Genomic DNA, 15,241 nt, shown 5'->3' on the forward strand with positions numbered 1-15,241 from the left:
CGAGAGGCGGGGCACACCCTGGACTGATGGCCAGCCAGCCAATCACAGGGCACATATAGACAAACAACCATTCACACTCACATTCATACCTATGGACAATTTGGAGTCGCCAATTAACCTAGCATGTTTTTGGAATGTGGGAGGAAACCGCAGTACCCGGTCCACCTGAGGTGGAATTGAACTCGCTGTCTCCTAGCTGTGAGGCCTGCGCACTAACCACTCGTGCACCGTGCAGCCTCACTGCAGTCATTTTCTACTAGAGAATATACCATTGGTATTAATTAGCTTTCCAGTCCATATATTTTTACAAGAGTCAGGAAGTGGCTGTTGCGGTTACTCGGCCACATTAACCTATGGAAGCTGTTTTTAAAGAAAAATCATCATCAAATTTCCATCCTTGCATTACTAATACAACAAATCCAACACAGGCCAGCATCGCTATCTGCTAGTTCGAGTGCATTTTGTCCTGATATGCGGTACTCAGTCGCAAATCCTCATAAAGGGACATAAGTTTGAACACGGTGAGGTTTATTAGATACAGTCCAACAAAAAGGGACTGAATTATCAGCATCTTCCTTCTGGTGTTTTTCCCTCCCCCCTGAGAAACCAGCATCAAGGACTTTTGAGACCACATCATCTGAAAATCTCTCCATGAATTTTCTATCCTATTTCTAATGTAAAGAAAGCCATTTGATTAAATTCCACCCCTCCTCTCCGCCGTTTTCTCCACATCAGCAAATCACGTCATGGCAATTCAGTGGCGTTGCAGAGGGAGCACAGAGGGCGGTGACCCAATTTTGGTGTCAGATATTAGATTCCGCGGTGTGTGTTTGTGCAGATGTTGTATGTGGAAGCACACGCAGGAGCGACAAATATTGTTTATATGACTCTCCTATGGCTCTCCTTCCACAACGTGCACTACTTTCAGTTGTTGTTTCTATTTACCTCGAAGCTATACCACAGTTCATTCATTCATTCATAAGCGGTAAGCGGTAGAAAGTGAATGAATTAATTAATGTAACATTTACAGGTCTTCTTGGCTGCACGGCGCCCAAGTGGTTAGCACGCAGGCCTCACATCTCGGAGATAAGAGTTCAATTCCACTCTCGGGTGGACCGGGTACTCCGGTTTCCTCCCACATTCCAAAAACATGCTAGGTTAATTAGCGACTCCAAATTGTCCATAGGTATGAATGTGAGTGTGAATGGTTGTTTGTCTATATGTGCCCTGTGATTGGCTGGCTGGCGACCAGTCCAGGGTGTACCCCGCCTCTCGCCTGAAGAAGACAGCTGGGATAGGCTCCAGCATTTCTTATATTATTCTTATTGATGTTATTCATTCATTCATTTTCTACCGCTTATCCTCACAAGGGTCGCAGGGGTGCAGGAGCCTATCCCAGCTGTCTTGGGGCGAGAGGTGGGGTGCAATCACAGGGCGCATATAGACAAACAACCATTCACACTCACTGAAATTATCATTCGCTTAAAATATTTAATCACAAATTAATCACATTTTGTTACATAGTTAACTCATAATTAATCACAGATAGAAAGACATTTTTTTTCTACAATCAAAAAGGATGTATGAATGTAAATACATATACTGCATATATAGCTACAGTACTACAGTAAGAGTATTGTGCCACATCAACCAGACAATACACTACCAATGTATGATGCAGAATATTAACCAACTACTATGCAAGCTCAAAAGACTCAGTAAGTAGTATGAATGTGAGTGTGAATGGTTGTTTGTCTATATGTGCCCTGTGATTGGCTGGCCACCAGTCCAGGGTGTACCCCGCCTCTCGCCTGAAGACAGCTGGGATAGGCTCCAGCTGAAATGAATGAATGAATGAATGAAGTTCATTACAACAACACATCTACATGACCTTTGATTGACATATTGTATAAATCTGCAATAAAAATGAACGTGTATGAATCACACGAGTGATTGATACCGTGCAGGATATTGATACATTTGGATAATTACCTTTAAACTCATACAGTGCAAACAAATGCAATCCTATTTTGCTGAGGGCTAATGCTTTGCATGGAATAACAATTTCCATTGGATTCCAGACCTTTCAGGAGTCATAATAATAATAATAATAAAAGCAAAGCTGTTTACTTTATAAGCAGTCGGCGCCGAGGACTGTAATTACACTCGGTTTCATACGCTGATTATCTGATGAATGATTGACTGCGTCACATCTAACGGTTCTCTGAGCTGCAGCTAATGCATGCAAATCGTTTGGCCGCTATATTATTGTCCGGTTAGGAGGTCACCGACACATGAATGACCTACAGAGCGACGGCAAAAAAAACCAAACAAACACGCTTCGTACATGTGGTACATGTAGCGTGTTTATATTGTGCGCATTGTACTTTCTTTTTATTCTAATGAATAGATCCATTTTAAACTATGATTTTTTTTTTTTTTTTTGTCGGTAGTCTACACAAACAGACACAAAGGAACAACAAATCCCATTACTGCACAGCCGAGACACATTGCACGAAAGAAATGAGCTCGAAATGGAAAGCAAAACTTCATGAAATATTCCACAATGGGAAAATACAATATGTAAGTGTATGATTATTGTGATTATTAGCCTTGTTTACGTCACGTTTAAGTCTATTTTCTACTACTTCGATAGAAGTAGTTTGTTATTAAGCATTAGAAGTATCGTGAAAGTCAAATGCAGTAAAGGTTTTCTCCTTATAGCCATTGCAACATTGGTTCTGTTGCTGTTTATAATGGTGTTTGTTGCATGTTTATCGTTTCATTTGTTGTCTTCCCATGGCCGTCTATTATGGGTCATACTATCTATAATTATTTCGTTATCGGGATCAGTCTTAGTAGAACCTGATTATTTCATTTGAACATGCATCAGATTACAATTGAATGCATCACATAATCAGTTCACAGTTCCACATGTCCAAAAAGGAGTAGGAAGAAGCAAAGCTTATTAAATCCTACCCCTCCATCTGGTACTTTTACAATCAGTAACTGTTACATTTGTTCACTTCCTGCTTTCCTAATTTAATGTAATTTAATGTAATTTAATGTAATTTAATGTAATTTAATGTAATGTAATTTAATGTAATTTAATGTAATTTAATGTAATTTAATGTAATTTAATTTAATTTAATTTAATTTAATTTAATTTAATTTAATTTAATGTCATGTTTTGTCTTCCTGCTTTCCTAATATAATTTAATTGGTTTTTAATTTAATTGGTTTTTAATTTAATTAAATTATTTTTATTATTTTTTTATTATTTTATTTAATTGTAAATAATAAATAATAAAATAAAATAAATAAATAAAATAAAAAAATAATAAAATAAAATAAAATAAAATAAAATAAAATAAAATAAAATAAAATAAAATAAAATAAAATTAAAAAATCTTCGGGCGAGAGGTACACCCTGGACTGGTGGCCAGCCAATCAAAGGGCACATATAGACAAACAACCATTCACACTCACATTCATACCTATGGACAATTTGGACTGGCCAATTAACCTATCATGTTTTTGGAATGTGGGAGGAAACCGGAGTACCCGGACAATCCCATGCATGCACGGGGAGAACATGCAAACTCCACACAGAGATGGCCGAGGGTGGAATCGAACTTGGGTCTCGTAGCTGTGAGACCTGTAATACTTGTTTGTAAGTCCCTTAAAAATGTTTTACAAATTTCCATTGAACTAAAACAACACTTGTTGCTCCTGCTTTGTTGTTCCTAAGCCTGATTAAAAAGCCAGCCGTCTGAAAGGAGGCCATAAAAGACTGCATCTGCTCCACTTAGCCTTGTTACCAGTTAAAAGACACAGGTGGAGCAGCAAGACTTCCGTTGACACCCGAGCTCAAGTTTGTGGAGAAGACACGGGGCCCTCCAGCAACGGCAACGCTCAGCTGAGGACTGATGAATATTAATGAGCGCAGGTTACACACCGGCGCCAATTGGCAGCTGTTGAAAAAGGTCAAGAACTTCTCGCTGTGTTTGTGCAAAGTTTGGGTAAGACTGTTAAAAGTTCCTGTAGCGTATCTCTCCCGCATCCAATGAGGTGGTCATTGAATTACAACTTACCATTGGGACTCTCCTCATCTATGGCAACAATGGTAGCAGGAGGACCGGAACGAGACAGTTTGCATTCTGGAAGACAAATTATAAATGGTAATGGTTTAATTTCATTTGAACATGCATCAGATTACAATTGAATGCATCACATAATCAGTTCACAGTTCCACATGTCCAAAAGGAGTAGGAAGAAGCAAAGCTCATTAAATCCTACCCCTCCATCTGGTACTTTTACAATCAGTAACTGTTACATTTGTTCACTTCCTGCTTTCATAATATAATTTAAGTATTTTTTTATTAATTTTTTTTAATTTAAATTTTTTTTTAAAAATCAATAACATTTTAAATAAGTTTTATAATTTTTTATTAAACAAAAATGTTTTAATAAAAAAAATTTATAAAAAAAAATTAATGACAAATTTTTTTTTTCATGGTTTCATTTTATTTGAACATGCATCAGATTACAATTGAATGCATCACATAATCAGTTCACAGTTCCACATGTCCAAAAGGAGTAGGAAGAAGCAAAGCTTATTAAATCCTACCCCTCCATCTGGTACTTTTACAATCAGTAACTGTTACATTTGTTCACCTCCTGCCTTTCTCATATAATTTATTTTTTTTATTTAATTTTTTTAATTAAAATTTTATTTATTTATTTTTTTTATTAAAAATAATTTTAATGGTTTTATTTTATTCGAACATGCATTAGATTACATCTGGTACTTTTACAATCAGTAACTGTTACATTTGTTCACTTCCTGCTTTTCTAATATAATTTCAGTTTTTTTTTATTTAATAAAAAAATCATATCTTTTTATTAAAAAAATAATAATTTAATGGTTTTATTTCATTTGAACATGCATCAGATTACAATTGAATGCATCCCATAATCAGTTCACAGTTCCACATGTCCAAAAGGAGTAGGAAGAAGCAAAGCTTATTAAATCCTACCCCGCCATCTGGTACTTTTACAATCAGTAACTTACATTTGTTCACTTCTTGCTTTCTAATATAGTTTTATAATTTAATGTAATTTATTATTTATAATTTTTTTATTTATTTATTTTTTTTAATTAATGAAAACATTTTTTAATGGTTTAATTTCATTTGAACATGCATCGAATTACAATTGAGTGCATCCCATAATCAGTTCATATAATAAGTTTTTTAATTTAATTCATATAATTTAATTAAAAAAAATATACTTTTTAAATTTTTTTTAATGGTTTTATTTAATTTAATTTTTTTTTAATTTTAAAAAAAACGTTAATGGTTTTATTTCATTTGAACATGCATCAGATTACAATTGAATGCATCCCATAATCAGTTCACAGTTCCACATGTCCAAAAGGAGTAGGAAGAAGCAAAGCTTATTAAATCCTACCCCTCCATCTGGTACTTTTACAATCAGTAACTGTTACATTTGTTCACTTCCTGCTTTCCTAATATAGTTTAAGGTTTTTTGTTGTTGTTGTTTACCACCATGAAATGATTAGAATAATACAGCAAATGCATCTATCAACTAATGTATATCTAAGACTCCTGATGCAAGGTTATACAGGGTTAACACACAAACATTTATAAAGGGAAAGAATAGAGTGGAAATACTCCTCACCCTCATATTGCCAGTCTGCAGCAGGAGACCCACCAGGCGGGAGAGGGAAGAAAAGATGAAGGAAAGCAGCCAGGAAAAAAAAAAAAACAAGACGAGAAAAAAAAAAAATTAGAGAATAAATCTTAAGGCAGTGAGTGGCTTTGAGGTTTTGAAAAGAGCACACAAAAAAGGCACCTGGAAAAAGACGTGCACTCTAAGGCACCATGTTGACATGCATGTATGCATATTTCCTGTCTGCATTCATAAGCACTTTAAAAGAAAAAAAAAACAACTCTTTTGAAATGATTTGTGCCCAAAAGCAGGAGTCCGGATGTGCCAATGTGACATTCAAGTATTCAAACAAGTATTCACTCAAAAAAAAAAAAACAGTATTCAATCTCCGGGACAGTCAACCCATCATATCACATCAATGTTTTCTGTTTGCTTACAGATTGAAAAGGGCAGTTTTTCCAAACATAAATAAATAGGATGGTAGAGTGGTTAGCGTAGAGGCCACACATCTTGGAAACCCGAGTTAGATTCCACGCTCAGCTATCTCTGTGTGGAGTTTGCATGTTCTCCATCCGGGTACTCCGGTTTCCTCCCACATTCCAAAAACATGCTAGGTTAATTAGCGACTCCAAATTGTCCATAGGTATGAATGTGAGTGTGAATGGTTGTTTGTCTATATGTGCCCTGTGATTGGCTGGCTGGCCACCAGTCCAGGGTGTACCCCGCCTCTCGCCTGAAGAAAACAGCTGGGATAGGCTCCAGCATACCCGGGACCCTCGTGAGGATAAGCGGTAGAAAATGAATGAATGGTTTAAAAATAGGCTGCACGGTGGATGAGTGGCTAGCATGGAGGTCTCACAGCTAGGAGACCCGAGTTCAATTCCACCCTTGGCCATCTCTGTGTGGAGTTTTTTTGTGTGGGTTATTTCCGGGTACTCCAGTTTCCTCCCAAATTCCAAAAACATGCTAGGTTAATTGGTGACTCCAAAATGTGAGTGTGAATGGTTGTTTGTCTATATGTGCCCTGTGATTGGCTGGCCACCAGTCCAAGGTGTACCCCGCCTCTCGCCGCAAGACAGCCGGGATAGGCTCCAGCATCCCTGCGACACTCATGAAATGAATGAATGAATAAATATATAGCTACAATACTACAGTAAGAGTACTGTGCCGCATCAACCAGACAATACACTACCAATGTATGATGCAGAATATTAACCTACTACTATGCAACAACCATTCACACTCAAATTCATACATATGGACAATTTGGAGTCGCTAATTAACCTAGCATGTTTATGGAATGTGGGAGGAAACCGGAGTACCCGGAGAAAACCCACGCGAAATGGCCAAAAGAGGAATTGAACTCGGGTCTCCTAGCTGTGAGGCCTGCGCGCTAACCACTCGACCACCGTGCAGTTCCTGATCTGACCGTGTAATAAGTCAGTTTCCGCAAATAAGAATTCTTTATTTATACTGTGTCAAATATTTTCACACAGCATAGTAAACATCCCAATATACATGAACTAATACCACTACAGTCAATTTTACGTTCGATTTACCCAATATAGTTGACACAATAGCAGAAAATAAGACTTGTGTGTCGCTATAAACGTTCAGAGCCACAATAGTAGCCTGTGTTATTTTTTATTTTGGAATTTCGATTTAGGATAATGCAAACCATTCACAAATGCCTGTTGTTTTCCGGCAACGGAGTCTGGTGCTTGTGTGTCTCACCAAACATACTACAGTAAGAATACTGTTACCTAGCGACTAGTTTAGAATACTTTTGTCCACATAAAAACACATTCACTTGGCTAATCATAAGCTTAAAATGTCAACGATAGCTCGTAAATCATAAATGTTTGTTTATTGTAGTGTACTAAACTACACAAAGTAAAACCAATAATCGTTTAATAACTTAATAACCCACGCACGCACGGGGAGTACATGCAAACTCCACACAGAGATGGCCGAGGGTTGGGAAAGACAAAATAAGAAGCCAAAAAGTTACCACTTCCACACAAAATAGGAGGAGAACTCATTCATTCATTCATTCATTTTCTACCGCTTACCCTCACAAGGGTCACGGGGGGTGCTGGAGCCTATCCTAGATGTCTTTTGGGCGAGAGGCGGGGTACACCCTGGACTGGTGGCCAGCCAATCACAGGGCACATATAGACAAACAACCATTCACACTCACATTCATACCTATGGACAATTTGGAGTCGCTAATTAACCCAGCATGTTTTTGGAATGTGGGAGGAAACCGGAGTACCCGGAGAAAACCCACGCATGCACGGGGGAGAACATGCAAACTCCACACAGAGATGGCCGAGGGTGGAATCGAACTCGGGTCTCCTAGCTGTGAAACCTGCATGCTAACCACTCAATCGCCGTGCAGCCCGTTTTTAAACCATTCATTCATTTTCTACCGCTTATCCTCACAAGGGTCACGGGGGCGGGGGGGTGGGTTAGATCAGGGGTCTCAAACTCAATTTACTTGGGGGCCACTGGAGCTAGGGTAAAATCAATCAATCAGTAATAAATAAATATAATAATAATAAAACAGCAAATAATACAAACCTAAGAAACCACATATAGTTGGTGGGTAGACAAATGATTTTTTTCAGATTAAAATGAACAAAGCATTATTAGAGCCCTGTAGACATGACAAAACACGACTATAGTCACATTTATACTCTTTTTATTTACAACATATTGCGCAACTGCAGGGTCTTGAGACACATGCTAACTCGCAAACTAGAGCGCTAGCGACCTAAACGGTAGCCTTCAAGTTATTTCCTTTCAAACTTAAATAGCCAAAAACTTACCACTTCCACACGGATAGGGAGGATAACTATTAACAGTTGTTTAACCTTTAACATGAACATTAATCAAACGTAATAATTTTTTCCGGGTACATGATACCATACAGCATCCATATCAAACTTGCGCGGGCCTCAAACTAGTGTCCTGCGGGCCACATTTGGCCCGTGGGCCGCGTGTTTGAGACCCGTGGTTTCGATTCTGTTCCACAGATGGCGCTAATGCACAAGAAAGCTGCTTGCCAACCGCCAATAAACAACAGAAGAAGAAAAACAAACGCAGTCTGACAACTTTCCGATTGAGCGGGTACAAGATACCTCAATCGGATCGGGGAAAGGAATATTCCACCCCTGGGAATCCGATTATATATTCATTCGGATTGGCACTTTTTTTTTCGGAATGAGGTGTATACAAAGGTTACATTCTTTTCCGTTTGAGCAAATAACCTGAATGGAATTGGAATATTTGGGTCCATGTAAACGTGGCTAATGTAAGTCGATGCCTCTGGTTGTCTATTAGGATTCAGCCACTTGTGCATGAAGTATTTCCCTTTGTGTATTTTTCGAAGTACCTCACAAACTTGCCTTCCTTCTGTTTTTTCTCATCTGCCCCCAGCTTTTACCTGTCAGTCTCCTTTCGCTTCTCCAACCATCCCTACTAAATGAAATGAAACGCTATCAGTCAGGGCTGTAATTTCAAATGACAATGAGATCACACAATGAAAACGGCCAAAATCTCGAGAAGGAGCCATAAAAAAAAAAAAAGATATGACGGTAATTTGAAGGAGTCCATCTTTTAAAATTGTAGGCAATTCTGTGAAACTAACACGAGTATTAACAATGGAAGATGAGATTGGCACATCGATGCAACACCCAGTTAGCGGCCCTAAATTAAATCACGCGGCGCAGTAATTTGTGTTATCTCTGCATCGCACTTTGAATTAACATAAGGTCTGGTCTCGCTAGGGGGGATCATACACAGGAGTATGCACTGCAAAGCCTTCAGAGGCTCATTGTCATGATATTAGAATGTTACGCCACATGTTTTGTCCTCTAGCTGCATGGACAATGGACTCTAACCGTCCTCTTGTGTTAGGGTCGACAAGTTTTACATTTTAATGCATAAAAAGAATCACATACCATTTGTTTATTGCACCAAGGCTTTTTGACTTTGTCAGGAAACTCTATTTCAGGGGTCTCAAACATGCAGCCCGCGGGCCAAATGTGGTCCGCAGGACACTAGTTTGAGGCCCCCGCCTTGATATGAAAGTTTAATATTAGTGCGGCCCACATAAGTTTGATATGGATGCTGTATGGTATCATGTACCCAGAAAAAATTATTACATTTGATTAATGTTCATGTTAAAGGTTAAATAACTGTTAATAGTTATCCTCCCTGTCCGTGTGGAAGTGGTAAGTTTAAAATATTAGTGTGTCTGAAATTGATTCATTGGATTGATTATTGGATAATTTTTTTATGGGAAAATTTGTTTTGGTTAGAGTCTATTTTGGTTTAAGTCAGACCGTCTAATGACGCTAACCAAGGCACCACCGTATTGCTTCAGGTGAGGGTGTAGTTTAAATGTTTGAAGGTGTCTGAAACCTTAATCACCGAGCTGTTTGATTCCCGCTGGTTTTTGTTTGGCTGAGCGCCCGCTTTTTTGTGTCAATCACCGGTGGAATTTAGTCACTACCTCAAAGTTAAAAGCAGTAATGTACAGGTAAATTGAGTTTGAGACCCCTGCAGTAAACTAAAAAAAAGTGATGTTAAATGTTCAGTTATAATTACTTTCTATAAAATCTTGTGAAATGGATTCATTGGATTTACATTATTTTCTATGGGAAAATTTGTTTTGGTTAGAGTCCATTTTGGTTTAAGTCAGACCTTCTAATGACGCTAACCAAGGCACCACCGTATTGCTTCAGGTGATGGTGTAGTTTAGATGTTTGAAGGTATCTTAAACCCTTAATCACTGAGCTGTTCGATTCCCGCTGGTTTTTGTTTGGCTGAGCGCCCGCTTTTTTGTGTCAATCATCGGTGGAATTTAGTCACTACCTCAAAGTTAAAAGCAGTAATGTACAGGTAAATTGAGTTTGAGTGATTTAAGTGATGTTAAATGTTCAGTTATAATTACTTTCTATAAAATCTTGTGAAATGGATTCATTGGATTTACATTATTTTCTATGGGAAAATTTGTTTTGGTTAGAGTCCATTTTGGTTTAAGTCAGACCTTCTGGAACTACCTCAAAGTTAAAAGCAGTAATGTACGTCAGGCTTATCGGTGACAACATATTCGAGGTAGCGATACATTACTGGTGTTACAGCGGGGAGTGGGGGGGTCCAGGGGGGGGGGGGTACTTATTGTGTTGGATTTGAAAAACAACAAGTCGCCAAAACTCTGAGATAGCAGCCTATGTAATTTCTTGTCTGCTACTGTATTCGATTCCCATTTGTAAATTGTATCTGTTTTTGTTCAATCCCACTTTGGTGTGTATTCTCTTATCCACTGGTAAGAATACAGTGTTCTTGTGGAAGTTTCCGTAAGAAGAAGAAGAAAAAAAAAAATAATCAGTGAAATGACTTTGTGCGCGAGGCAAAGTGAATAAATCCATCTGATGCCAGGTTTCTGTCAAGCTGATGAAACGCTCCGCAGAGAGCCGTGCGAGGGGAACAGGGGTGACGTTTTTAAGGTGTAGACCACATAAAGGAGAGAGAGAGAGAGAGAGAGGGTGCTGAGGAGGGTGGTGGTGGGGGGGCGTCTCTATTCAGACATCACAGGGAATCGATGGTAAGACCCCGCTGCATTTCATATTTATCATCCATCCGATGCCCTCCTTATTGAAACATTGAGAGCATCGATATTTTCTTTATTTACTTCATGAATTCAGTCCGTGTAGACTTGGCACGCCGAAGAAGAAGAAGAAGAAGAAGAAGACGAAAGGAGTTGCCAAGAAACTCTCGGTGAGGACAAAGACATCTGGGAGGTGACCATGACGACAACACCGACTACTGTTGCTGTCTCCCGGAGATGCAAACGCAACATTACACAAGACTAATCAACACTCAACACACACACACAGACTCTAGCATTACCATCAAATATACATGCTGGACGGTGACTCAGTGAGTGCGGCATCTGGCTGATAAAGACTATCTTTGTGTGTGTGTATCGTATCGTAGGATACAAGGACGAGTCACGACAAAAGAGAAGAAGGTCTGATGCCTGAAACCAAAAAAGGGATCCACATTGACTGACTTTGGGATGGTTTGACACGATTATGCAATAAAAATACTTTAAAAGAAAATAAATCTAAGGACGATATTGAGCCATATTTGGAATTGAACATGCATCAGATTACAATTGAATACATCACATAATCAGTTCACAGTTCCACATGTCCAAAAGGAGTAGGAAGAAGCAAAGCTTATTAAATCCTACCCCTCCATCTGGTACTTTTACAATCAGTAACTGTTACATTTGTTCACTTCCTGCTTTCCTAAAATAGGTTAAGTTTTTAATTTTTTTTATTTAATTTTATTTTTGTCAAGTACCAAAGTATGAGGTGATATGACCATCCAATGACATAATGGGTACCATAGTAATTGTCAATATAGTGATATATATATATGGTACTTTTACAATCAGTAACTGTAACATTTGTTCACTTCCTGCTTTCGTAATATAATTTATTTTTTTTTATTTAATTTATAATTTTTTTTAATTGAATTTATTTTAATTTAATTTTTGTCACGTACCAAAGTATGAGGTGATATGACAATTTAATTGAATTTTATTTAATTTTATTTAATTTAAATTTGTCTTACTCAATCCATTCCATAGTTTGATTCCACATACTGAAATGCTATGGCTTTTTAACGTAGTCCTAGCATAGAAGTGTTTCAAATGTACTTCTTCCCTGAGATCATATTTCTCCTCTCTTGTAGAGAAGTATTGGATGACATTTTTAGCTAATTGGTTATTTTTAGCCTTATGCATTATTTTAGCTGTTTGAAGATGAACTATATCAGCAAGTTGAAGTATTTGTGATTTTAGAAATAAGGAGTTAGTATGTTCTCTGTAGGCGGCATTATGAATTATCCTTACTAGCCTTTTTTGCAGTACATTTAGCGAGTGAAGATTGCTTTTATAGTTATTAGCCCATATTTTCCACACAATAAGTAAGATATGGTAGAACCAGAGAGCAATAAAGAGCGTAATAAATTAGTTATAAATATGATGGAACAGAATGGAACACAAACCGTGACCTAAAAACCGACATACGTACTATACACTGATGAACCATGTTAGTCCATTTAAATGAAATACTGGCTCATGGTTGGTGTTACTGATCTTTTTTGAAGGCTACATCATGTCACTCAGGTGAAACCTTTGACTTTTAAAAACAAGCCGATGTGACTTTGCAAGTCAATAAGCAATATAACGAGTCACTACTGAGCAAAAGCATCGCCACGCTCCGTATCAGCACCAAATGGACAAATTAATTTTGTAGGCTTTTTTGCCCGAGAGAACGTTTGCTCTGTGCTTTGCTTTTCTTTTTATACACCGAGACATATTGAAGGTGTACAGCAATGAAAATGTGAGTTAAGATACCTCATTACCTGCCTCATGAACATAAAAATCCTCTTGGAGAGATGTTTTACTGCGGTAATATAATGCCACGCCGGGTTGTACTAGCCACGGAGGTCCTAATTGTAAATATTTGTATTTGTTTGAGGGCACTTTTATTCTTGGAGCGTTGCACATAAAAAAAGGGTGAACATTTGTCAAAACATGCACTCTTGTTTGGCTTGTGCTGTTTTCTGGCTAACACACCGCATGGTGGTGCTGTTATTCACTGACTTGAAATTTCTCACACAGCCCTTTGCGTACATATATTAACTAAGGAGCCAAGTACATGTCTATAGTTGGCTAGAAATATTTCAGTATTTGTTCTCAATCAGAAATCACTCCACACTCTATAATGCTCTCTGGTTCTACCATATCTTACTTATTAGCCCATATTTCCACACAATAACTATAAAAGCAATCTACACTCGCTAAATGTACTGCAAAAAAAAGGCCAGTAAGGATAATTCATAATGCCGCCTACAGAGAACATACTAACTCCTTATTTCTAAAATGACAAATACTTCAACTTGCTGATATAGTTCATCTTCAAACAGCTAAAATAATGCATAAGGCTAAAAATAACCAATTAGCTAAAAATGTCATCCAATACTTCTCTACAAGAGAGGAGAAATATGATCTCAGGGAAGAAGTACATTTGAAACACTTCTATGCTAGGACTACGTTAAAAAGCCATAGCATTTCAGTATGTGGAATCAAACTATGGAATGGATTGAGTAAGACCCTCAAACAATGCACAACGATGAGCCAATTCAAGAAACAATACAAGCAGTTGATGTTTGCTAAATACAAGGATGAAGAGTCTTGAACCAGTCATGATGTGCTATATATATATCACTATATTGACACTTACTATGGTACCCATTATGTCATTGGATGCTCATATCACCTCCTACTTCGGTACGCGACTAAAATTAAAAACTTTAAAAATAAAAAAATTAAAAACATTCAAAAACATTTAAAATTTAAAATAAAAAATGGATTAAAAAAAAAAAATTAGTAAACCACATTAAGAAAGCAGGAAGTGAACAAATGTAACAGTTACTGATTGTAAATTGAACCCTCAAGCGTGAGTACTTTGGTAATGACTTAAGACTTTTAGACAACTTAAGACAACTTTTAGTAAAGATAAGTCACCTCGTACTTCGGTATGTGACAATAATTAAATTAAATTAAAAAAAAATTAAAATAAATTAAAAAGAATTAAATTAAAAAACAATCAATTAAAAAACAATGAAATTAAATTAAAAAACAATGAAATTAAATTAAATTAAAAAACAATTAAATTATCTAAGGAAAGCAGGAAGTGAACAAATGTAACAGTTACTGATTATAAATTGAACCAGTCATGATGTGCTATATATATATATAACTATATTGACACTTACTATGGTACCCATTGTCATTGGATACTTAGGTACGTGACAAAAAATTAAATTTAATTTAATTTCATCTGGTACTTTTACAATCAGTAATTTGTTCACTTCCTGCTTTCTTAATTTAATTTAATTTAATTTAAAAAACCTTAAATTATATTAGAAAGCAGGAAGTGAACAAATGTAACAGTTACTGATTGTAAAAGTACCAGATGGAGATGTTCAAATGAAATTAAACCATTACCATATAAGATTTGAGCAATATGTATTGAAACACATGGCCGCCATCATAAAAAAAAAAAAAAAAACATCTGACTAATTATCCACACGTATGCTAGTATGTCTTCCAAAGCATTTTGAACACAAAACATCGAGTGCGCAACAAATGTAATTTACAGTCATCTATGGTTTCTCTCGTGCAGAGACAGATGGCATCACATGATGAATGTTCCACCTCAAGAGACTTTCTCCCCCCTCCAGAAATGACAGGGTCGGATACTGTGGGCATCTGGGCCAGCAAACTGGATAGTTTCCACTGAAATAATTGACTAGTGTTGGCTGATGTGAGCATCAGACCGGGCTGGATTCAGTATGGGCCCAATTTAAATTAATTAGATGTGATTATTAGTATATCATTGTTTCCTTTGGTGGACTCCAGTGAATACAAAATAGTGATACAAACACAAAATCAAACATA

General features: G+C 37.1%; 1 protein-coding gene across 1 annotated transcript in view; it reads right to left on the minus strand.

Annotated features, from left to right (window-relative positions):
- The window catches only part of LOC131109833 (protocadherin-15-like), a 184,547-nt gene that overhangs the window by 134,575 nt on the left and 34,731 nt on the right, over positions 1 to 15,241 (minus strand). Inside the window, exons 4-5 of the mRNA XM_078788842.1 lie at positions 5,704 to 5,718; positions 4,095 to 4,160 (exon numbers count right to left, since the gene is read on the minus strand). Of these exons, the coding sequence (XP_078644968.1) occupies positions 4,095 to 4,160; positions 5,704 to 5,718 (81 nt within the window). The remainder of the gene's footprint in view (positions 1 to 4,094; positions 4,161 to 5,703; positions 5,719 to 15,241) is intronic.

This window comes from Doryrhamphus excisus, unplaced genomic scaffold, assembly GCF_037039965.1.
Source record: "Doryrhamphus excisus strain RoL-2023G ecotype Guam unplaced genomic scaffold, RoL_Dexc_Guam_v1.1 HiC_scaffold_24, whole genome shotgun sequence".
NCBI lineage: Eukaryota > Metazoa > Chordata > Actinopteri > Syngnathiformes > Syngnathidae > Doryrhamphus > Doryrhamphus excisus.